The sequence below is a fragment of the Lepidochelys kempii genome, chromosome 7 (assembly GCF_965140285.1).
Source record: "Lepidochelys kempii isolate rLepKem1 chromosome 7, rLepKem1.hap1, whole genome shotgun sequence".
Lineage (NCBI taxonomy): Eukaryota > Metazoa > Chordata > Testudines > Cheloniidae > Lepidochelys > Lepidochelys kempii.
Window position 1 is genome coordinate 2,275,399 of NC_136386.1, and position 25,777 is coordinate 2,301,175.

A 25,777-nucleotide genomic window follows, 5' to 3' on the forward strand; every position below is an offset into this window, starting at 1 on the left:
GACACCAGGGTGCCAGATCCCACAAGTGGGAATACACAGATGCCCTCATGAAAGATTCTGTGACTTTGTGAAGGGCAGGAACTAGAAAACAGATTGTCCCCAAATCAACATTATAGCTGGGTTTTAGAGATGACAGCTAGGAGGGTTGTGCCAGCGTCACATTTTCCCCTCCACTGGCAGAAGTTCTGGTGTGTGAAGAAAGGAGAGAGGCCATGCTCAGAAGTCTGAGTAACATGTCTGGACTACCCCCAGTTAATTCAGGAAGAAGTGCAATTCATTTATAATGGATTGAGGATGGGCCAGGAGCTGGGAAAAGAAGGCTTATATTCCAAACAGCAAAGTATGACACTGCCTAAAGTGTGTCATAAGAACATGCTCTTTGATCTGCTGCCTATAGAATGTGCTTGCAAGTAAAAAACTAATTTCTCATTCAAAGCAGACTTTTTAATACATAACTTGAGAAGAAAATCCTTAACGCTTAAGTAATGTCCTGTCATTTGTGTGAAATGGGCTAATTTATTCTCACATCACTGCATGTAGCCATAAGGAGAATACAAGAGGGGAAAAAAAAATCACATGGGGAAAAAATCAATTTGATCGACTTGAACACAGTCCCCAAAGTAGCCAGGGATTTAGTCTCTGACACTGCCTTACTGTTAGCCTTCAATCAGATCATTTATTATTGTTCAGGACTGCTGCAGAGAGACTATGAAGTGCACAGACTAGTGATCGTTTTATGGTTTTTCCTGTAGATTGCTATTGAAACTCTATCAATTTTTCTTCCTAGCCTTTCTGCCCAAAACTATGCCTGCATTTGTAATTCACACACTTTGAGAACTTGAGTTGTATGACTATTCAAGCTTATTATCTTTTTGTTTGCAAACCCTAGCGATTTCTGTTTGTAGGTACAGTGCTATTTTATATGCAATGCAACTTTAAGAACCCAAACTTGGGAACTGAAGTATGCTTTTTAAACACAGATGTGGTGAAATATATTTTGCATATATCTGGATGAAATATATACTATTTTATTATTTCTCAACTGATGCTAATGATTTATAGAATCATAGAAATGTAGGACAGCAAAGGACCAAGATGTCATCTAGTCCAGCCCCTTGCGTTCAGGAAGGCCACATAAACCCTGGGCATTCTACAACCACCCTTGGAAGCTTGTTCCACACCTTAACTACCTTATAACTAGAAATTTTTTCCTAATATCTAAAACTAAATCTCCCTTGCTGCAGATTAAGCCCATTACTTCTTGTCCTGCCTTCAGTGGACATGGTAACAATTGACCACCATCCTCTTTATAACAGCCAGTAACACCTTTGAAGACTGTTATCAGACCCCCACCCCCATCTTCTTTTCTCAAGACTAAATATTCCCAGGTTTTTTTAACCTTTCCTCATAGGTCAGGTTTTCTAAACCTTTTGTCATCTTTGTTGCTCTCCTCTGGACTGTCTTCAGTTTATCCACAGCTTTCCTAAAATATTGTGCTCAGAACTGGACACAATACTCCCTCTGAGGCCCCAGTGCCAAGTAGAGTGGGACAATTACCTCTCAGGTCTTATGTACAACACTCCTGTTCATACACCCCCAGAATGAAAATAGCCTTGCTCACAACTGCACCTTACTGTTAACTCATTTTCAATATGCGATTCACTATAACCCCCAGATCCTTTTCAGCAGTTCTAACACCTAGCCAGTTATTCCCCATTTTGCAGTTGTGCATTTGATTTTTCCTTCCTAAGGGAAGTACTTACCTTTATTGAATTTCATCTTGTTTTAAGTCAGATCAATTCTCCAAAAGCCACCCACCTGCAAGAATGGGTGGGGGAACTTGATGGGGCCAGTGATGAAAGGGGAACAGTCCCAGTAGCAAGGGAGAGAGACACTTGCTAAGGGACATTATGTAGCTCCTCTCCCTAGGAGTCTTTGGCACTCATTGGCCAGCTGGGAGAGAGGGATGCTGACTGACTAGCATTCCCCAGCTGCCAGGATTTAGCCCAGCATTAAGGGCCCTGTGGAGGCTCTTTTGACTCCATTCCAGCAGCCTGCCCTACCCACCTGCACTAGGAATGGGAACCTGGCCTGACAGATGCTGCGGGTCTAGCCAATCATGGGCCAATTGGCAAAAGACCAGGGAGTTCCTTGCAGCACCTTCAAGCCACAATGGGTTAAGCAGGGATGCACTTATTACCTAACTAAGGTACCAGGGTAAAGTTGTTTATTCATTGCAACTTGTGGCCAATTTCCAGTGCGATTAAGAGAATAAAATGAATGGTTCCCAGAGTTAAAAGACGTGGGATTTTGGTGTTGGGCCTTGGGCTCATGGGATAGGGCAAGACCTTGTGGCCTTCATGGGCCAAGGTCCCCGCCCTGCTGCACAATTTGTCCCCCCTCATGTGGAGAAGGGTGCTAGGACTCAGAGAGCAGAGACCTACCATGCGTTATGGGTTATATGGTAAGAAGCCCCGTAACCTGGCGGCAGTTATGGGTTATTTGGCAAGGAGCCATATGTGTAACCCCTGCACTGGAATCAATTAAATGCCTGGTATAGGAGAATATGGGAGTTGGGCTGGTAGCACCCCTCTACTTTGTTAAAGTTTAATAAAAGTTGCAGCCTGCCACTTATTTCCATGTATGTGTCTGACCTCATTTTGCCCGTGTCCACATCAATTTGAATTCTAATGCTGTCCTCCAAAGTGTTTGCAACCCCTCCCAGCTTGGTGTCATCTGCAAACCTTACATGCATACTCTCTCATTCTATTACCCAAGTCACTAATGAAAATATTGAATAATACCGGACCAAGGACTGATCCCCGCTAGACCTCACAAAATACATCCTCCCAGTTTGACAATGAACCATTGATAACTACTCTTTGAGTACGACCTATCAATCCGTTGTGCACAAACCTTATAGTAATTTCATCTAGACCCCATTTTCCTCATTTGCTGGTGAGAATGTCATGTGGGACTGTGTCAAAACCCTTACTAAAACCCAATATATTAGATATACATTAGTATAGGTTTGGACCCAGTTACAGCCTTTCTGTTCAAACAATGTAAATCATTTAATTCCAAAGCAAAATCACTTACAGGAGTCTCAGCTTTCAGACTTGAATTCTCTCGTAAGATTTCTTTGAGGGACTTTTTACTTATTGATGCTCTTAATTCACTCACTGATGTATCCTTTGTTTTTTCAAAGGTGCTTGGGCTTTCCTTAGAGAATTCAGGTTTACTTCCAGTTGGAGAAAGACAGGGGGTAGGCATCAAGCTTCTTGGAATGTTATCAGGCTCTACTTTTTTCACAACCGAATCTTGTGGGGCTGAGGATAGTGTTTTCAGGCAGCTATGTTTGCTATATCCTTTATACTTCCAGTACTCAGGACTCCCTGACATCATCTTTAATGGAATCCCTTTAAAAACTGTCGAATCAGATGACCCTGATGTACTGTGGCTGGTTTTGAGGTTTGAAGCACCTTGGATGAATTCACTGGGGTCATCCTAAATTTGGGAAAGAAAACAACAGTGATTTTGAGAGGAAACTACCCTCCACTTGTTTAAGATCTGTTTGCAAATATTTAGTCCTAAGATTTCAAAATTGCTCTCTAATTATGATGGCTTAATTTGAGATTTTTCAATGGTTTTGAGCATCTCCTGCTCCCAGTGAAGGAGAATGGAGCGTTGGGTGCTCAGGACCTTTACAAAAATCAGGTTTATGTATCTCAAGTTGGGCACCCCAAAATGACAGCATGCTTTAAACGTATAGGCCTAAATTCCTGTTCTAATTCAGAATGCTGGAAATTCCAAAAGTCTGTATGTCATAAATATACTTTTTAGTATAATGTGGCTTACACACTTGTGCTAACCAATAACATTGATGTAAGGTGGAAAAGTCAACAATGTTGATATCCGCTTGATTATTGTAGTGGTAGGGGAAACTTTAACATATTGGATAGAAATCCTCAACATATCTGTCTGCAGAGATCACCTTGCCCTTTTTTGAAAGTTACTAAAAAAAAATCATTTAGCATATAACATTTTAAGAATACTTTATGAATCCATTATTCCTCTTCCAAACAAGGTCTATACAAAACATCCAAGAATTGCACTTCTGATGTTCCCTTAAAATTTCAACTAAAAAATAAACAGCAAGCAGAAAAATCAAGTGATATTGGAGGAGGAAAGATTGGGTAAACTAGGGATGGTCATCCCATGGTCCTTATTGATACAGGGAAGGGGAAAATGGAGGCCTCCCATCCTTATCCAATCAGGTTCCACACTTCCTGTCTCCCACAGGCACAACACAGTACTACTGTATTTGTTGGAAGGATGGCTACAACATGAACGTTGCATCCTTAAATATGCATATTTCACCTTCTAGGGTCCAATCCTGCTGATATTGAAATCAAAGGGAGTTTTGTCATTCACTTCACTGGGACCAGGACTAGACCCTAAAAGGGGAAATTCATATCTAAAAGAAAACCCTTCATTATATAATAATCTTTACAACAAATATAGTAGCACTGTATTATATAGTTTCATGAAGAATACACTTCTCTCCTATTGCTTTATTTTGTTTTATGTTTTCTTTGAGTAGGTTTACATAAGACACGAGCAGTGAACATTTTGTGGGTTGAGGATAATGATTACATATAGGTCTTTCTCAATGATAGGTTTTTTGTGGTTATCGTATGATTTTGTTCTTAATATAAAAGAAAAAAGTGTTACGGCAGAATAGTCTCTCCTCCCGTCCCCCGCAATCACACACAGGGCTTTCCCTATAAAATGAGCTAAGCAACTTTTCAGCAACCACATCCATATGGAGACCAAAACAATCAACTGTTCATTAATATTTTTATCAAGGGTGCTCAAGTCACAAAGTTTTTATTTTCCCTTAAAAACAGAATTCTAAAGGATAAAAATCCAGAAAAAAGGGGACCCATATTATTTATTAAACCCTTTTATATAGTGCTGTAAATGTACATGACACTTTATAAGCAGATTAGTAGGTTAGCTGCAAATATAAAACACTGAAGTGTAAAAGTAAATAACAGAAGCAGGAAATAAATTTGGAGGCCTTTTGGCTGCAAGGTTTTCTTTTATCTCCTCAGACTATAAATTTAAAAATGCAATTAGAATGCGTTTCCCCAATCTCTGGTCAGACAGCTCCTATTTTCCTGTCTTATCATCCGGCATCTTTTTGGAATCAATATAAGAAAGTGAAGGTTACGATGAGGATGTGTTAAATCAGCTCAGCGCTACGAGAAAGTACGTAAACCCTGAAACAGTCAAATGAAAGCAAACATTACTGTTCTATATAGTTTCCATAATCACCAGTCTTCCCAATTCATCCTGAAAGATGTGTGAAAGCCAAATTTATAATAATGTATATTATTTAAGGGTAGAATTCAATTTAAAATCAGATTACAGCCCCAATTCCGCAAAGCACTCAAGCACATGCTTTACACACATTGACTTTAGAGGGACATAAGCACAACCTTAAAGTTAAGCACGTGCATAAGCTTTTTTTCTGAATTAAGGCTTATAGGAGCTACGTGCAGGGAAGCAAACAGGACGTTAAGAAGGACAGAATCCACCACACTATGAGAGAAGTAGGCTGAATGTAATGTATTCAGGCTAAACCTTCTAAATTTGATTTGTGAAACACCTGCATGAATCAATGAGCTATGGATGTATGCACAACACTTCATAATATTTTATTAATGTATTCCATGGCATAAGCCATTTAACACCTTGAAAAATCTCTCTCTTTGTATTAAGGTACAGGATGTATAAGGAAGGGTAAACGAGAATAAACTCTGATTATAACAATATCTTAGTTTAGCATCACTGACCCCTACTAGCTTGTAAATAACTGGAAAAGACATAAATATGCACTATTTTTATAGAAGACATCTGAAACTTCACACATGTAGCCATTTCTACAGTATTTCTTTTTCTTGTAGGTTTTATGTGCACAATACGAGATTTACAGTTATATGAAATGCCTTTGAAATTTATAAACACTTAATATGCTGCTTTTCTTCATTTTGTTTTTGTTACTGCTAAAGTAATATGCATTTTGGAAGGTTGTAAATATTGCTTTATTTCCCTAGTTTGGGATTTCACTGAAGCACAAAGACACATTTCTCTTTTTTTTCCAGACTTTTATTTGCCACACCACAGTTATTTTAAAACCTATGCTATAAACCTGCACTATTAAGTCACATTACAGTACTGTAATTTGACAGATTATTAAAGAAAATGTCACATTATTGTCACATATTGGAGACAAATGGATGATACTTATTTAACTTAAATTTAAATCCCTCCCACCTATCTATTGAACTTGGGTTTTATAATCATTTTGTTTGTTAAATATTCAATCATCAGATTGTGCCAGGACTATCAATAAAGTTTGTTTGATTAACTCCAGCAGAGCATATGTATACTGAAGATGCAAATGATTTCCCTGAGGAGCTAGCATGTCTATTGCTGTTCCTTGAAAGAACATGCAGATGGGCAGTTGGACAATAATTTCTGGATACTTAAAATTGATTGCTCTTGCTGGGTTGTAATTTTAAGAAGATCATTCTAACGACTCTTGAGGGCCACCTACTTGGAGCAGATGGGACACAGGCCTTCTGTACCCAGAGTCTTAATGTCAAAAAGTCAGAGTAAAATTGCGAGAGTACGCTGTCTTATTTAATTGTATTATGCTGGCTCTTTTAATTATGTAAGTGCAGAAAATTTCCTGATTCAATTGAAGGCTTCACAGATGAGCTCATCGGCTCTATCCAAAACACTGTATGATACTGCAGTTGTTATGCTGTGTTGTAAACCAGCAAGAGTTCTTACTTTTGCTCTAGGTTCGATGGAATGGGCGGATGCTGACAGCTGAGTCTAATTGGACAGTGTCTATGACAGAAGAGAGAGATACATTAGAATTTAGTTGTCAGTTTGAAAGTATGGCCGCTTGTACAAACATAGAATAAGTCACTGGTGGTAAGCTGCAGCAAGATAAGAAGCTGTTTTGCTGTTTTCTGATCATTTGGGACTGGCAGTTTAATAACAGCACTTAACTGTTTCAATGACTAATTAGCTACCCACTAACGGTATTTATAAATGATTGCATTTTTCAGCTTGAAAACTAATTTGGAAAACCAAATATTTCCCTCCGGATGGCAGAGAAGGGAAGTTCCATACATGGTAGGTTCTCTAAAGTTCTTATTATGCATGGATAGGCACTCCTGAGTGTCACGTGGCCTCCAGCCCATAAGCATAAGGGGATTCAAAGATCACTTCTCCTGGAAACTTAGCTCCAAGCAAAGCCATTTGGCCTGGGTCTCACATGCCTCGTAAGTAAAGCCCTTCCTTTCTGGTATTATTTTATTAATTTCCTGGGAATTTATCAGTGTTTATTTCAAAAATTTAAAAAATGGGTGACAAATCAATGAAAAATTAATTGCACATATTATCAGGGTTAATACTGGAGAGGGGGGACAGAAAACCCCCCAATTAGAATAAAGGAAGAATGCATTGTTTATGAAACCATTATCTCGAATCCCCATTACACAAATAACACCAGTTTACTGTTGGTGACTTGCACAGTTATGTTTGATACCAGGGGCTTCCGGGCGAATTCCACAGGCTCAAAGCAGCTTTTTCAAAGTGTCTTTTCCAAGGCTCAGACTCCTGCGGTCTTGGATGTAGCTGAATTTAGAAAATATTCTCTCTCCATCAGCTGGGCCAGGTGGGACACTGCCACCATGTGATCCTTTGCAGCCGCAGGGAGATTGGAATGACCTGTTCGCAGCTTGGGGGCTGGACAGGGGCTTTGTCTGGTGGCTGAAGTGGAAGGGGTTCTGTGCCCTTGAAACCTCTCTGGGTAGTGACATGTCCCTAGGCCCAGCTACTTACTAGGTCTACCATGGGGGGGAGCAGGTGGGAGGCAAGGGATGCCTGGTGGGAGATGGGGGTGCTCGGTACTCATGGTTGCAGCAGGTGGGAGAGGGTGCCCAGTAGTCATGGGGGGGCATGTAGGGGAAGAGAGGATGCCTGGTGGTAATAGGGGTGCCAGATACTCATGGTAAGAGTGTGTGGGGGGAAAGGAGGCTGGGAGGGAGACCAACAAGGTCTGTACCCTGGGGCTGTGCTGAGGGGGCCAGTGCTCAGAGGGTGCAGCCTGTCGCTGCAGCAGTCGGGCATTCTTGGCAGACAACCTGCCAGTCTCGCATCTCGCATCTCTGCACAGGTGCAGATGCCATCAACCGGCGTGTGCAGGCATGTTGTGCCATCCAACTGGGAGTCTTTGAGGCAGGAGCAGGGTCCATTGAGTTCAAGCAAGTACAAAATGTGGGTAGAAATCAGAAATATCCAAATACTGGATTTTTTAAAACCTGGCTATTTTTTGGAGGTTTTTGATAAAAAACAAAAACGAAGGGCCCTATTCATAGGTTAGTGAGTCTTTATGCACTGATACTCACTACTTGAGTCACAAGTACATAACTCCCTTCCATAAACATACAATTTTGGGGGCCAGATTCTGATTTAACTTCCACTGGAATAAAACCAGGGTAGCTCTACGAATTCCAAATTTATCCTGATGTGAGATCAGGGTAAACTGGTCCCTAGAGCTTAAAGTGGAAAATTTGTGCCCTGATGATTTCCTTTCTGGAATGGACCTTTCCCCCAGCCTGAGACATCTGGACTGCACAGAAGTGCAGAAGCTTCATTCTTTACAAAGCACTACAGGCTTGACCTTGGTTCCTCAGCAGAAACATTCTTTGTCAGGAAGATGCTTCAAAGTGATGGTCCTAAAATGAATTAATGCCAGTAATTTTAGGAAAGGGGGAACATTCTTCTTTCTACCGTAGCTATATCTTATTCCAGCGTAATTTCCCCCTGCTGCTTGGTATATCCCAAACGTTTCAATCAAGGTGAGAGGTCAGGAGCCAGAATCTATAAGAACTATCAAACAGAAAATTATTTTAGCAGTCTGTTCTTAATACCCAGCTATCTGCCAATATTGGCTTCACGTGTTTCTGGGTTTACAATCCACAGTCACCAACTGTAAAACAAACATGACTGGTAAAAACATTATTTCACGAAAAAGCAATCCCGCTGGCTTACTTATCCTGCTGTGATGGTATTAGCTGACATCATAGGTGCACTCAGTAAATCTATCTTAATGATTTTATATTCAAACCAAGGAATAAAATACCAGGCACAGTACAAAGCAATCAGAAGTGACATGATCAAAACAACTAACCTAAAAAGAGAAGGCTAGAAGTGATGGGCCCACAGATAAAAAATATATTTTATTTGTATTTATATGTTTCTGTGACTTTTAAAATTAGATATACATTCACGATACGTGATTTTCAAACATATAGAAAAACAGTGAACATCAAGTATCTTCAGCATATCAGGTTCAAGATATTTTTAGAGTAGGCTTGCAAAAATGCAACTTAACTGGGTGAGTAAATATCATTTTTAATTATAGTTTTATTATTATTTATTAATTACAATAATGGCAAAGTCGGGTGAACAGATATTGTCCCAGGATTAAGGAATATTCATGATGATTTTACAAGGGTGTCTTAGATTGTGCTAATATAACAGGTACTATAAGTCAGCAGTCTCATGTCCTTTTTTAGGATCTTGTGTGATAGTCCTGACTTTACAGCCCACTGTAAAACATTTTTCTATAGTTTGTTTTTGCTGTGCAAATTAAATAATGATTTGAAAAATTAAATGAGCACCTAGAACGGGGCGGGCAAACTACGGCCTGCAGGCCGGATCCGGCCCATCAGGGCTTTGGATCTGGCCCCGTGGGACTGCCCCTCGTGGTGCCGCAGGCCCCGTGCTGCTCTCAGGAGTGGCCGGCACCACGTCGCTGCGGCCCAGGGGGCAGAGGGCTCCGTGTGTTGCCCTTGCCTCCAGGCACCTGCACCTGCCCTGCAGCTCCCATTGGCTGGGAACGGGAGGTACCTGGAGGTGTGGCAAGGGCAGCGTGCGGAGCCCTGTGCCCACCCTTCCCCCAGGGGCTGTGCAGTGATGTGCTGCTGGCCGCTTCCTGGAGCGGTGCCGCATGGGGCCAGGGCAGGCATGCAAGGAGCCTGCTCTGGCCCCTGTGCGCGTTGCTGCCACCCTGGAGCTGCTTTAGCCTAAAACCTTTCGGTAAGCGGTGCCGGGCCGGAGCCCAAACCCCTCCTGCATCCTGCCCCCCAACTCCCTGCCGTAAGCCCCCTGCCTGCACCTTGCACCCCTCCTGCACCCCAACCCCCTGCCATACCCCACACCACTCCTGCATCCCAACTCCCTGCTGAGCCCCCTGTCGCACCCCACACCCCTCCTGTACCCCAACCCCCTGCCCTGAGCTCCCTCCCGCATCTGCACTCCTCCTGCACCCCTGCCCTGAGCCTCCTCCTGCACCCCACACCCCTCCTGTACCCCAACCCCCTTCCCTGAGCCCCCTCATATACCCAGTACCCCGCCTCTGCCCCAATCTCTTGCCCTGAGCCCATTCCTGCACACCGCACCCCCTCCCACACTCCTTCCCGCACCCCAACCCCCTGCCTCGGCCCAAAAAGTTTGCCCACCCCTAATCTCGAATATCAATACACAACTGACTACAGAAGTAACATAAAATACATTAGTGCAAGAATACAAGCAAAATATAAACGCTAAATAATTTTCTGGTTCGTTGACTTTCCTTTCACATGGAAGAAAGCCTTAACTCTGAATGAGTAAACTGGTAGTGAAATTAAGCAAAAACTCTAACTGTTATTGTAATGTAGGTTTGTTTATTTTAAATGATCTTTTAGCATTGTACATGTAGTGCTTTGCTAGCTGTCATACTAACATTATTTAACGTAATCCATATGAGAATAAATGAACTGAAAGTCCTTCTCTGTAGTTACTGGCATACAGTAGGTTTTAGTTTATACAATATTTAAAATCTGCTGTTCCTGACAAGAAGGGATAACCTCCATTTGCTAAAGGGATCATGAATAACTGTACGTGCACCTGTCAGCTAACTGATCATTTGCAAAACACCTTGGAAAACACAATGATTATCATGATATATTGAGAAATATTATACAGCATATAGAATTCTCTAACTGTATTTAAGATAGATGCTCACTCTTTGGGAGTAAAAAATAACGATTATTATGTCTCTGTGGGCAGTGAGAACAGTTACTATTAAGGTTATTAAAAGGAACCAAATGATGCCATCTTTCTTAGGAAAGAGAACTTCCCTTCTTATGAACATGACATGGGATTTTTAATGACCACAGCCCTTAGTTTTCTATCTTAGTTGAACAAAAGGCACCTTCAGCAGCATGCTAAGACAATGGTTAAGTACAGGCTGCAAGAGTGATGCTGAATCATCACCCACACCTCCTCCAGCACCTAAGAGTCCCTTAGTGAACTCTCATCCAAGTATTGACCGAGAATCTCCCATCCTGCTTATCTCGTGAGAACAGCCAAGATCAAACACAATGGTGTCACTGCCAGCTTTGGGATCACATATAATTTCTCCCAGAGCGCACACACTCTCTTAGGTGTTTTTCAGTTTCGCAATGCCGTATGAAGCAGATTACATGAAATGTTGAAACCTACCTTCACTTTACCGAGCTAATCATTTTGTTCAGTATTCAGAGTTATTTAAAAATTAAGCCTTTACCTATAGTATTGAGTACCAATCATGCAAACACTTACACATGTGTAACTTTTCACACAAGTCAATAGGACTAGGGGGTTGAATGCTTTGTAGTGTCTCTAGGACAACCTCATTGCACACCACAGTGGCACCTTGCATCCCTCCCTCCCACCCCACAAGCTCCCTGAACCTTTCTGTTTCAGGGACTCCCTGCACCTCCCCCCAATCCCTCCTCCTCCCATGCCAGGGTTCCCCGTTCTCCCTCTCATGGCAGGGGCTGTGTGTGTGCAACCCATTCTCCCCCTTCCTCCCCATTCTCCCTCCATGCCAAAGGTTGTGTGCATACCCCCATTGCCTCTCCCCCCATTATCTGTCTGGGAGATAAGACATTCAGGGTGTTAACATGTTAAACTGCAGGAAGAGCAGGACATTGTTATGTTAGAAAGCATTAATGGGCGCCATCTATCAGTTGTCTGAGGATAGCAGTGGCTCTCAACCTTTCCAGACTACTGTACCCCTCTAAGGAATCTGATTTGTCTTGCGTGCCCCCAAGTTTCACCTCACTTAAAAACTACTTGCTTACAAAATCAGACATAAAATTACAAAAGTGTTACTGAAAAATTGCTTTACTTTCTCATTTTTACCATATAATTATAAAATAAATAAATTGGAATATAAATATTGTACTTATTTCAGTATATAATATAGAGAGCAGTATTAACAAATCATTGTATTAAATTTTAGTTTGTATGGACTTTGCTAGTGATTTTTATGTAGCCTGCTGTAGAACTAAGTAACTATTTAGATAAGTTGATGTACCCCCTGGAAGACCTCTGCGTACCCCCAGGAGTACCCATACCCCTGGTTGAGAACCACTGATTTATAGCTTCAAGCACCCGTGCAATTATCCGTGGATGTGATAATCAGATGACAATGGCTCCACTGTCCCCCATTTTCCCTCTTTTTGGTTTCCCAATTTTCCCCAAATCAGTGAGTTCTGCCACTGATGCCTAGAACATTCCCTGAATTACAGAAGTGGCATTCAAAGTTAATGTGTTACATACAGACATACAAACACAGAAGTGCCTCACCCGCCTTATCTATTAAATTTAGTGTAAGGCCTTTGCAAGCTCAGCCAATGATGCCTTTTAGCATATGAACTGAAAGCTCAAGGATAGTTGGGAAATATATGAAATTTTCCTTCATTACACTCTTGTTAGCCATATGCCCTCAGGTCTATTTTACATTATATAAAGAACTACGAGTCTGATCCTGAGCAGTGCGATGTATCCTCCATTAATATTAACATCAAAGGTCTGAGAGAGAGCGTAAAACCTCACAGAACCAGCAGAGTAGAGTTTTTTTTAAGCACTATGGTGGTACAAAATAACAAATAAGAGTAAGCAGAAACACTGGTTCTGTACATTGAAAAGATATTTGAACTGGAATATATGAGTCTTGCAATCAATTTGGTTTAAATTGAAGAAGAAAAATTTCTCTTTATTGTGTTACACACACACACACACACACACACACACACACACACACGTTATAAAAATACATAGGAATCAAATACCAAGATTTACAACACAGGGAAAAGTTTACCATAATGATGTGTTTTAGAACTGTCTTCTTAATCTAGCTTCAGTTAGTAACCAGTCTGACTTTTCTTGAGCATAATTGACATAGAAATTCTCTGTGGATTTTAAAGAGGTCCAGAACAGACACCATATGGTAGAGACAAGACCCCCGCATTGTTCATGATTCATTATCTCAACTTTAATTGGTTTAACTCTGAAATTCTGGGACCATATTTGAAATAATGAGGTCTGACAGGTCTAAGGTGAAAAGAAAACAAAATATACACAAACAACCCCCCATTGGTTATAGTTAGCATCTGCAAAATAATTTCCCAGGAGGAATGGAACAGTATTTTTGCAAAGTTTCATCTGTCTTGCTATCACATAATTCTGTTGTACTTCCTTCCCAGTCTGTGAGAAAAAGATTAGAATGATAAGAAACAGTTCTATAATTAAAAATGAAATAGACTGGAATGTTAATAAAGGCAGTTACCATAACAACTTGATGCAACTGTTAACTGACATGACAATCTGCTTCATTTTTATAAATATATTAGAAGTTGATGATTTTTTTCTTTTCTCTCACTAATCCAAGTGCTCAAAAATTTTCACACTGCAACAGAATAAAAACCCAGAACTATACATGGCATTGCCACATTTCAGATAAGATGTAAAACTGAAGTGGTGACCAGTGAGAGAAATCAAGCATCGGACCCAGCCTTCTGGTCAAATTTCAGCATAGTTAAAATCACATCCTGCCTACTTAAACTTCCCCTGTAATTTTTGTTGTAAGCAGTGTTTTTCACTTCCTTACCTAAAATACTGTGCAGTATTGCTGAGTGCCTTTAAATCGCTGAGATGTCTTGGCTACATTCTGAAGTAATGGTGAGCAAAGTGACCCCGATGCATACTTTGTATAAATGTATAAAGAGCTAGATTAAGCTCTTAGGCTCAGATCTGTATGTTGCGAGTGATGGGGAAGGGTGAATCCTTCCACTCCTCATCCCTTGCCCAACTTGCAAACTGGACAGAACTCTAGCTTCCCCAACCTCTCCTACACCCACAGACACAAACTGAGCAAGATTAACTTGCTGCTAAATGCGAGAGGTTATGAGGTGGGAAGGGCTTCACTCCCTTGTATAGCCCATAAGCTTGAGGGCAGAATCTCACCCTCAGAGTTTTAGGATGAAGTGTGTGTTATCAAGTATTGCATGTATAGAGAAGCTCACCTCTTCATTGCTGTCACTTCCAAAAAAGTCACCTTCCATTGGGGCTTCTCTACAGACCCCATCACTGTTTTCATTTAACTCCAAAGGAGACATGCAGCCTTCTGGCGACATATTCGGGGACTTCCCATGAGGAGCTGATCGAGGCCGCGACGAAAATGTGAAAATCTCTTTATGGCTTATTTGGTGTTCGCCTGTTTGCTTGCTTTCACTGTCAACGTCAGTATTCAGTGGCAGGGATAAATTATTGCAGGATGTATTGTGGGTAGCTACTGACTGTCCATCAGACTCCATCTGAAAACTGTCACTGCAATTTTCAGGAAATACCCAGTCATCTGAAATTTACAAAAGGTTACATGTTTATTAAAATGTTTATTTTAGCATATAGCATTTAAATAAACTCTCTATAGCATCAAAATATCAAAGTTATACAGCAAATAAATGTTATGGAAAACCCTTTATCCGACTTATGCTTATAAAGATGGAGACCAGATCATATAGCAGACATGAAAGAAGTCATGCTGCTCTCTAGTAATCTTGCAGTGTGCCAAAGATTTAACAAACTGTTTTATCAGTCACAACTCCAGGCAATGAATTTGCAGGCCACAGTCTGTTTCAGTTGTAATAATACGCAAGGAATTTACAAATCTGAAATTACAATTAACACCTCTCTAGCAGTTAAGAATCCTATATAGTTCCAGTACAGCATATTTCTTATACTTGGTCATTGATGGTGTTTTTGAAATAGACATTTTTTGTGAACAGGATTTTCTGAAAAGTCACACGTGCTATGCAGAAAGTTAAAAAAGTTATTTACCCCGCCACTCTCACCTCCACTAAAATCCCATACTTTGTTTTAGGCCCAGAAGACTGGTTTTAATTTAAATATGAAACTACAGCTCAGCTGAAAAATCGTGTAAACACGAAAAGCCCATTTTTACACTCACCTTGTTAAGATATATATTTACTGTTTGGATGGTAGAGAAAAAAAGTGTCAATCTGATTGATTTAGGTGGCTCTCAAACAGCATATGAGAAAAGGAGACTTGTTCAAGTATACAACACTCTCTTCTCTTCATTAAATGTAGTGTAGCATGGATAAGTTACCGTGAAACTCCCTGGCTTCGTAAACCAGCGTTACTGTTACCAACATAAAAACACAAACCTCAATATAAAGTGCTAAAATGGTAAGGCTGAAGTAGCCCTTCAATAGCAGCAAGATGCATTGCCACTGCTGAACAGAGTAACAAGGATTAGACTATTAATATGGCACTCAAGCCACTCTCCATAGTTTAACAACACATTCAAATTACCTGCTCAGGCAGGCTCAGGGAACAGTTGGAGCAGCTGCAGGAGCTCTATTTGGAAACCCTTGGTTTCTGGACTAAAGCAGCTGAAGAAAATTGGATGAGAAATCTAGAATGAGTAGCAACCTTGGAGAAGTAACTATCTTCTGTCTGGCTTGCTCCATACCTGCTGTGATTTTTGCAGTACTATTCAAAGTGGCTATCGACAAAAGAAGGGCCTAGCTCTACCAGACTCTAGGTGAGGTGGGAGTAGGAACCTAACTCTAAAAGGTCATTTCTACTAGTAAACTGGCCAAAGGAGTTGGGGGATTAATACCAACTAGTTCTCTACTTGTCTTGTACATGAGTTGTCCCTGGTACATCAATAAACCGCTTTGTTCAAGGATAGATTGTCTTAAGGTCTCTTTAAACCATAGCCTATGAGATTCAGAAGCCAAAGTCATTTTTCAGTAATCTCTTTAGATCAACTTGATAAAGGCTGGCCTATAAATCAAGGTAATCTAAAACACCATTTTCTAAAAAAGTCTACTGTCTAGAAATTATGCAGAAATAGCGTATCTGTAAATGACAAAAAACAAAACAGGGATCTAAGATACGGTAGCATCTGTGTGAGGTGACTACCCAAATAATCTCTCTCATTTGATTAAAAAAATCTCGACTGTTCTTTCAGGAGCCATGTCAAATAAGTGAGAATTCCCAACGCTCTGGGGGCCCTTTCATCTCTTGTACAAAGTATGATACTTTTCTGCTGTGTCCCATGGTCTATGAGATCACCTGGTATTAGTCTTTGAAAAAAAGAAAAAAAGTTCTTCATTCTGTGCTAACCTAAAATTAGTTCAAGATTATCTGATAACACATTTTTCTCTAGAGAGATAAGGTGGGTGAGGTAATATCATTTATTGGACCAATAAAAGACATTATCTCACCCACCTTGTCTCTAATATCCCAGGACCAACAGAGCTACAACAACACGGCATACATTTTTCTGTGTCACACAAGTGGAAATTAATGTTAGACATTACCCAAAGCTATATGTTGAAGCCATCAGAGCAAACACTAACTTTCTTTCTACTCTTCTACAGTACTAATTATCTTGCACTAACAAATCATTTCTCAGTTTCTAGATATAGTCACTACATTTTAGTATATATTTAAAAACTATATTGTTTAATGTAATCATTCTTTCTAAAAAAGGCCTCAAAAGAATACTGAAATTACATGACCTTTCACAAGAGGTTGCTGTCAAGATGCTCTAGAGCTAAAGATATTTAGAAACTTTTTTTTGCCCTCCCAACACCAGATTTGATTTTGTGATTTTTTGGAATCAAGAAAGATCTTGCCCTAACTAAATACTTTAAGGAAACGCTCTCTAAGGCTATTATGAATGAGGACTTGCTCGCCTCTGCACGCCAGCACAAGCATTCCCTGCTGATGAAAACACACTCTAACCCCCTTCTGGGGAGTGAAGAGTTGCTATTACCATTACCATTAATAGCAACTGCTAACCTAACTTTCTGAATGGAGGATAAGTTCTCTCTTTGTGGAGGGGGGTTAGTGCCTAGGGATGTGTCCGGGGTCCCCCTCAATCAATCACAGTTCTTCATCATTTCTTAATGGCTTGTGATTTTATGTGAGTTTTGAATTAAACTTGATAATTTAGAGGAGATACCAAGAAACACTTTTATTTGGCCATCACTTAAAATAATAAAAATAACTTTTTGAGATCCATTTCTTGCAGTTAGCACTAATCTTGGAATCCCAAATTCCAGTTCTTGGTCCCTGTGCCCTGGGGAGGAGACCTCTGGGCTAGGATCCTACCTACTTGAGCTAACTTGTCAAAATTCATATCCAGAATGATTTGCAGATGGGTTCCTGGATCAGTGGCATCAGCTCCCAATCAGACATGCTAGGCCCAGTGACTATGACTGCTTTTCTCAAATTGGAAGTTGGGAATCTGACATGGGTTGCATGAGCAGGGGACTGCAGCAAAATCACCGCCAGGTGGCTGCTAGGAATCCCGGAGACAGAACAAGGAAAGGAAATAAGACATCCTGCTTTCTTCTGCTGCTGCTGCGGCTACAACTTCCCATATCTACCTTGGTTCAGCTTCTTGTTCTCCCTCACCTCCTGCCCATCCCTATTCTGCTCCATGGAAGTTCTCTTTAAAAATGATGAGGAGCAAGGAGCCTTGACTCCACAGCTCATGTGTTCCTTACCATCTTCCGGCGGCGTTTCCCTGAAGCAGAATGCAGCGTGACCAGCGGGGATGAACTGAAGCTCCACTACCTTCCCCCAACACTCTAGCAGCGCCCACTCTCCTGAAGAATCCACCCCCTCTACCCAGGCCCCGGCACCTACTACCCACATTGCTCCCAGCACAATCTACTGTCCAGCAGCATCCAGCACCCTCTAAGAAAACTAGCCACTTTGTTCTTTGCCAGGATCTCAATCCCGTCATCCTTTGCAGCCACAATGGATTATGGGATGTGACCTAAAGGTTTGGGATCATCACAAAAAAGCATGCCTGATTTTATGAACCCAGGTGGTAAAAGTACAAGGACTCCTGGCCTGTGGCATTAAAGTTTTCAACTCAATGAATGGTTCAAAATGATACAACCAAAAAGACTGTCTCCAGTACTTACCTGCCTAACAGGGTGTGTACGGTAAAAGTGATTGTAATGATTCAAGCTGTGGAAATGATTCAAGCTCTCATTCTTGCAAAAAAAATTATATTATGCAGTAAAATAAATGAAGTGAGATTTCATATAATTTACATGTTTTGGACAAGATTTACATCCTTAGCCACAGGTGCACTGACCAAGCTGAACTGTTTATGTGAGGAGAAAATAAAACATTCTGCTGGAGACAACATTATCCTGAGTATATGTATTTATAAACCTTGTGCTCATGGAGAAGAAAGAGTAGCTGTCATCCATACAGCATAGAGGTTTGAAGGAAAATCTCACAGCCATTTTGCTCTATCCAGCAATCTGAAATTTTCAAAAGGTAAAACTCAGTTTTCACCAGGAATACTTTGTGAAATTGTATCTGAAACGATCAAGTTTTATTGACATGGGGCAACGCTGTTGTGTGTTCACTCCTTAAGGATTAAAACATGTCTACATCAAGAACACTGGAAGGAGCCCAGTGTAAGAGATTTTAATTTCTTAAATGGCTGCAGAGCTAATTAAAACTTTCAGATAAATTAATCACAGTTTTCCAGCTGCGGTATAGGTCGTTATAAAGGCAGAACTTGTAAAGCTACTGGCAGAAAAGATGGTGAAGACAGCATGAGCAGTGGGGCTGTGGAGTCAAGCCCATCTTGAATAAATGGAGGATCTAAATATAAAAAGGCAACTTTCAATAAGTACTATTGTCCAGTGTTTAGAGAAGGGGAACTGGCCAACAGGCCACACTCCAGGGTCCCATACCTGGCTCTGTCAGACACATTCCAGGACGGACAAAAAAAAAAATCTATGATTTTTTTATAATATCAGGTTTTTTACATTTAAATTAAATACAGGTTTATATTTTAAAAAATAAACCTATTTAAATTTAATTTGGAATTACTAACACATATGTTAAGGCCTAAATTATAATATATTACAATAATTTAAATTAATTTAAAAAAATATTAAACAGTACGTGTTTGCTGGCAAGTTTTAAAAGAAACTCAAACCCACTGAACTGGTGGAAGTCACTGGCTAAGTACCTCAAACCAGCTTGTGACAGCAGCGGCCTCTTCTGCAAATGCAGAGAGAATATTTTCTTCTGGTCAGTTTATTTAACTAGTTCAGTTCAATCTACGAATAAAAATCTAGGTGTGAGAGGATAAGATCTACAACTTCTAAAATCTTGAAGAACATGTTGATCAGAAACAGTCCGTTCAATTCCTATCTACAGATAATATTTCCTTTGTTTAACAAATCACAGTTTAAATGCCAAATAGGTTTTGATAATGGATGGGTAAGGTAGCAGCCAGCCTGCTGATCAGTGGAGACGTGGGTTTCTTGGAGTGTAAGGACGTAGATGTTATGTGCCTTCAACGCGTTTGCAAGATACTCGCACTTCGTCCAGGAAATTAAGTTGGAAGATCCTTGTTGCAGAACCTATCTGGCATGTTACGTGGCCCTGAAGAGGGCCATTATGGTGGCTTGAGTTGTTGCTCTGAAGACTGGGAGACTTTTGAGTAATGTTCGATCACCAGGTTGATGGCATTAGTCACGATTTCTAACTTAACAGCATGGGCCGTGTGAAGGCTCACATCTCATGCCAATGCTTTTCAATGTTTACACGAGTGACATGCCTCCAATGAAGCTATGCAAATTTGCATATGCGGATGATGTTGCCCTGGCAATGGAAGCAGCCACCTTCAGTGACATCGAGTTCACCCTGAACAAGGACCTAAACACCAGGGAGGAATATTTCCAGAAATGGAGGCTCCAGCCAAATCCTCACAAAACAACAGTCACTGCATTCCATCTGAAAAACAGGAAGACTAAGTGCCCTGAAAGTGACCTTCTGTGGCAACACTGTGCGACATGACCCCACTCTGACCTATCTGGGAGTGAAGCTAACCTTCCACAACCATCTGAAGAAGGTAGCTGCCAAGAAGACGACAAGGTCAACCTGATCCAGAAACTGGCAAGCACAAGCTGGGGAGCATTAGTGTTACAGACATCAGCGATGGCCCTTGTGTACTCTGTAGCTGAGTACTGAACACCAGTATGGAGCAGAAGTAGCCATACTTGACCTGATGATGTCCAACTAACCATTGCAATGCGGTACATCCTGGAACCCTCAAATTGACCCCAACACCTTGGTCTTCCAGTGCTGTCACATATTGCTTTCCCATCCATTCATTGCAATGCTGCAACCTATGGGAATTCCAGAGGATCTTGGAAAATGAACATCTTCCCATCCACCAGGACCTTAACAATGTCCCTCACCACTGCTTGAAGTCGCGTAAACCCTTTTGGACATACGCATTTAACCTTCAACAATGTAACTTCAACCCTGATGAAGCTTTGAAAGCTGAACACAGTTCACAAGGAGTCACAAATAAACACCTTGTGAAAGACCCAATGCAGAAGATCTCTGATTTCGATCTCTCACAAAGATCATGGGCAACCCTAAACCATATCCACACAAACCATGGCAGATGCGGATACTTGCTATAGAGATGGAAAATTAAAGACTCTCCAGTGTGCGACTCAGGTCACCCATAACAGACCATGGAACATATAATAACTCAGTGCCCAATTCACAAATACGGAGGAGGCATCACAGAAATACGTAGATGTAATTATGTTTCTTAACCATCTCAATGTAAAATTGTAAATGTCAAGCAACAACTACATCAGCCATATGAAAAAAAAGAAAAAGAAACTTTTGATAATTTTATACAGCACATTAAGTTTAGTTTGATTTAAAGAATACAAAAAAATCTTTAAATGCTTTTTGTGCATTTAATTTCCATCCAAGCAGGTCTTGACTCAGATTACAAGTAAAAAATGAATAGTCTAGTAAATAACAAAATGCATCATTCGCCATTTCTGACAAATAAAAATGTAAATATTAAGAATCAGAACCAATGTAAGTTAAGCTATACAGTCGCTTAAATAAACGTATATAGATATAGGCGCAAATTTCAAAAGGTATTAGGTGTTGCTATGCTTAGTGTTGCAATACCTATCTCATTGAGGAGCCTAAATCTCATTTTCAGAAGTGATTTAGGCACTTAAGAGCCTAAATCCCATTGACTGCCACTGGAATTTAAGATCCTAAATGCCTAAATCTCTTTTTAAAATGATATTTAGGCTCCTAAAACAGTTAGATGTTCCATGGTGAGAGCAGCAATGCCTCATTAGCTTTAAAAATCTGGGCTACAGTCTGTCCTCCTGGTTAGCAAAAAGAAGCACAACATTTAGTGTAAAGGCTACATTTAGCTGCAAATCAACATGTTTTAATAGTTATCAACCAACAAGAATCAGCTTTTCTTTAGGAAAATAATTAAAAAATAGAAAGGCAAAGCAATATTAAAACTGATTATTTAAATCAGGGTTTCCTGCTTAAATCAAGGTTTCATGGTTTAAATCCATTCACCCTGACACATTATTTGGCAGCTTCCCTGTATGTCATTTATTCAGTGCAGTGGCTGTAATAATACGTACCTGAATGTATGTAAAAAGTGTTTAAAATCCCAATTTCAAAAGGCAATGCAGAAGCGTAAAGGACTATTTTAAAAGATCTTGTGTATCTAGAGGGTCATTTAACCTTACTTTTCTAACACATTGCTTTCACTAGACTGCCTTTGTTTGCTAAGAATTAAGAAGTTTACCTTTTTTGGAAAAGCCAAATGGTGCTCTCCAGAGATGTTCATTAAGTGCACTCAATTTAGTAATAAGCTAAACACAAACAAACTGCAAATATATTAGCTTATTTACTATATTACTGATGTCTAGGGTAATATGCTGTGTGAAAATATAGAAGACTGTACAATGACATTTTACATTGGTTATGTAGTTCAACAACTTGTGAGACCTGTGGCTAATGCAGCATCATTAATTGTCTACAAGTGAAAGATGGGGTGTTCTAGACCAAACCAAATCTTTTTATCTCTCAACCACTAATTATACTGGCATCTCTTTTTACCTCAAGTATTTCCATATCAATTGTAATGAATAATTTGGTGTATCGTCTTAGGAAAATATGTAGATTACTGTGTAATCACAATATTGCAGCAAACAAGATAAATGCAAGAACGATCACCTAAACATCTAATTAGTTTCTCTATACACTCAGATTTATGCTAGAGCTTCTAATTGCAGCCTAACATTTTAATGAAGGTTTCAACATTGCATAAATAAGACTGACAAACTAGAAACAATATTCATTCATTTTATTTCTTCCCTTGCTCAAAAACAGTTTGCCCTTGTCAAAGTATTGCACACCTGCAAGGGAAGATATGTTTATGTGGGTCTCTGCTACGAGTCTGAAGAATTTCCATTATGAACAGCAATGGCAATACTATAAGGTAATACGGGGGACCCTTTAATAGGAGACAACCACAAATGAAAAAGTGCTAGCGATATTTAAAGTGTTAACGTTCATTCTGAACAGGGCAACATAAAACACATTTTCTTTATCTGGAGAACTGAAAAATGTAAAATATGGTTCTCTTCAGGCAACCTTTTCAGTACAGGGCTTCATCCCAATTTCTCCTGCTAAAATCAGTGGCAAAACTCCGCATGACTTGAGTGGCAGCAGGATCTTACCCTTTTTAATGATCTATTTGCAGGTTAGTAACTGCAGCTGGAAATGTATGTCCTACCAAAAGAGGATTTAATTTAAAACATATTAAAAGATTTAAAAAGCACCTTTCGTGAACAAGAAGAAGAAGGCAAAAAATCAAGCAGATGAGTATTTTGACAGCTTGGTTAATAAAAACAAACACTCTGGAAACTCTAACCTGTTTGGTTAAGTGACTGCGGCAGCAATCTGGAGTTTAGTGTTTCTGCACTCTTCACTCTTTTATAGGAAAGCACGGAGAGCTTAACTGTTGGCTTATCTTCATTCCTGTAATGTCTTGTGCCTTGATGAGAATACAGTAATGTTTTTAAGAGTCGTTTTTTATTTGGCTCATTTTTAAAAAACTGTTTGTTTTTAAAACGTAAATGTTAAAGAGATTATTTTGGTCAGAGATGGGTGGAGGTGTTTGTGTTCTTTGATTTGATACCAGTAACATAGGTGCATTTCCCTTTCTTTTGTAAGCAGTTTCTGTACAGTATTTTTAAGTAACTAGTCAAAATTCCTTTCTAAGGTTTGCAAAAAGAAAAGGAGTACTTGTGGCACCTTAGAGACTAACCAATTTATTTGAGCATAAGCTTTCGTGAGCTACAGCTCACTTCATCGGATGTATAAAAGTGGAAAATGCAGTGAGGATATTTTTATACACACAGACCAGGAAAAAATGGGTGTTTATCACTTCAAAAGGTTTTCTCTCCCCCCACCCCACTCTCCTGCTGGTAACAGCATTTGTTCCAATCCCTCAGACAGAGACAAACACCTACAAGATCTCTATCAAACATTCTTACAACTACAATACCCACCCGCTGAAGTGAAGAAACAGATTGACAGAGCCAGAAGAGTCACCTACTACAGGACAGGCCCAACAAAGAAAATAACAGAACGCCACTAGCCATCACCTTCAGCCCCCAACTAAAACCTCTCCAACGCATCATCAAGGATCTACAACCTATCCTGAAGGATGACCCATCACTCTCACAGATCTTGGGAGACAGGCCAGTCCTTGCCTACAGACAGCCCCCCATCCTGAAGCAAATACTCAACAGCAACCACACACCACACAACAGAACCACTAACCCAGGAACCTATCTTTGCAACAAAGCCCGTTGCCAACTGTGCCCACATATCTATTCAGGGGACACCATCACAGGGCCTAATCACAGCCACACCATCAGAGGCTCGTTCACCTGCACATCCACCAATGTGATATATGCCATCATGTGCCAGCAATGCCCCTCTGCCATGTACATTGGTCAAACTAGACAGTCTCTACGTAAAAGAATGAATGGACACAAATCAGATGTCAAGAATTATAACATTCATAAACCAGTCGGAGAACACTTCAATCTCTCTGGTCACGCGATTACAGACATGAAAGTTGCGATATTACAACAGAAAAACTTCAAAACCATACTCCAGTGAGAAACTGCTGAATTGGAATTCATTTGCAAATTGGATACAATTAACTTAGGCTTGAATAGAGACTGGGAGTGGCTAAGTCATTATGCAAGGTAACCTATTTCCCCTTATCCACACTGGGGTTAGGTATCTGTAAGGTAATTTTTTTTGTCACAATAACATGCTTGCCTAGACACTGCAAGAGAAGTATGAAAGTCTATGAAAAGGTTTTTGGCAGGGGAAGGAAGACAACAGGAGACATAATGAGTAGCCTGACTCTTTGTTAACGAGTAAATGGTATAATATGTATTAACCACTCAGCTTTAAAAAATGAAACTGGGCCTATGCAGGCACCATAAGAATTAAAACCAGAAACTATTATCTAGAATGAGTAAAAGTTCTAACTTTCTTAATGATTTGGTTCTTTGGTGTTAAATTGAATAAGGGTTTAAAGAATAATTTATTTTTAGTTCCCTTCTCTTTAATCATGAAAGCATGGAGTTTTTTTTTTTAATGCAACTCTTTGCTTAATCCTGAAAATCTTTATCAATGCTCTAAAGCAATTCTGTTGCACAGTGTTTGATTTCCATAAACCCTGCAGCACACACATTTATATTTTATGTGAACCGGTTCAGAATCCTTTGAAATTTACAACAGAGAGAGAGTTTCTTACCCTGGATAGAACACAGGTGTAAAACATAAAATTAGTGCTGTACCATTGGTTGATTATCTCAGGTCTTTTTTTGCCAGCATTTTAAAAAACATAATCTTCTCTGTCCATTCTTGTCTGCTGATGGTTCTCAGAGTGATGTAGCAAGGTCCACATAGCACAGCAAGCTGGTGCACTGTAGATTCATACCCTGGCTTGCTGAGCAGTAATTTACTGTGTAGACAAGCCCTTAGCTAGTCCTGTCTCTATTTCTTACTTTGTGATATTTGTGATTTAACAACATTATACTCCCTCACAACACAGAGTCTCCTGCTGGACTTGGTGCTAAAGAAATGAATACAATTACACCCAAAAGAACTTTGTGAAAAGAACAATAAGACTGCAAAGTCAAGCACGGAGTTAGAAAATGACAGAATTAAAGGTGGTTGTGAAACCTTTATTCACCCCCCCTTGCATATACATCATATATTCATACAGTTTAAGGTCAGAAGGGACCATTAAATCAACTAATCTGACATCCTGTTAATCATATGCCATCAAATTTCACCCAGTTACCCCTGCACTGAGCCCAATAGCTTGTATTACTCTTGCCAAGCATCACCTAGGATGTCTGAG

The 25,777-nt window shown here is 40.1% G+C and overlaps 1 protein-coding gene across 18 annotated transcripts in view; it reads right to left on the reverse strand.

Annotated features, from left to right (window-relative positions):
• The window catches only part of CFAP20DC (CFAP20 domain containing), a 169,843-nt gene that overhangs the window by 68,069 nt on the left and 75,997 nt on the right, over positions 1–25,777 (reverse strand). For 13 of the 18 annotated variants that reach the window (XR_012159748.2, XR_012159747.2, XR_012159750.2 and 10 more), the window contains 2 exons: positions 14,484–14,815; positions 3,100–3,507 (listed from right to left, as the gene is read on the reverse strand). Coding sequence is in view for 15 of the 18 variants with exons in the window: in XM_073350929.2 (XP_073207030.1) it covers positions 3,100–3,507; positions 14,484–14,815 (740 nt within the window). In the remaining 3 variants the exon portion in view is untranslated. Of the gene's footprint in view, positions 1–3,099; positions 3,508–6,864; positions 6,925–13,178; positions 13,666–14,483; positions 14,816–25,777 lie in introns of those variants that run through there. The other 5 variants (XM_073350934.1, XM_073350938.2, XM_073350937.2 and 2 more) reach the window with 3 other exon arrangements.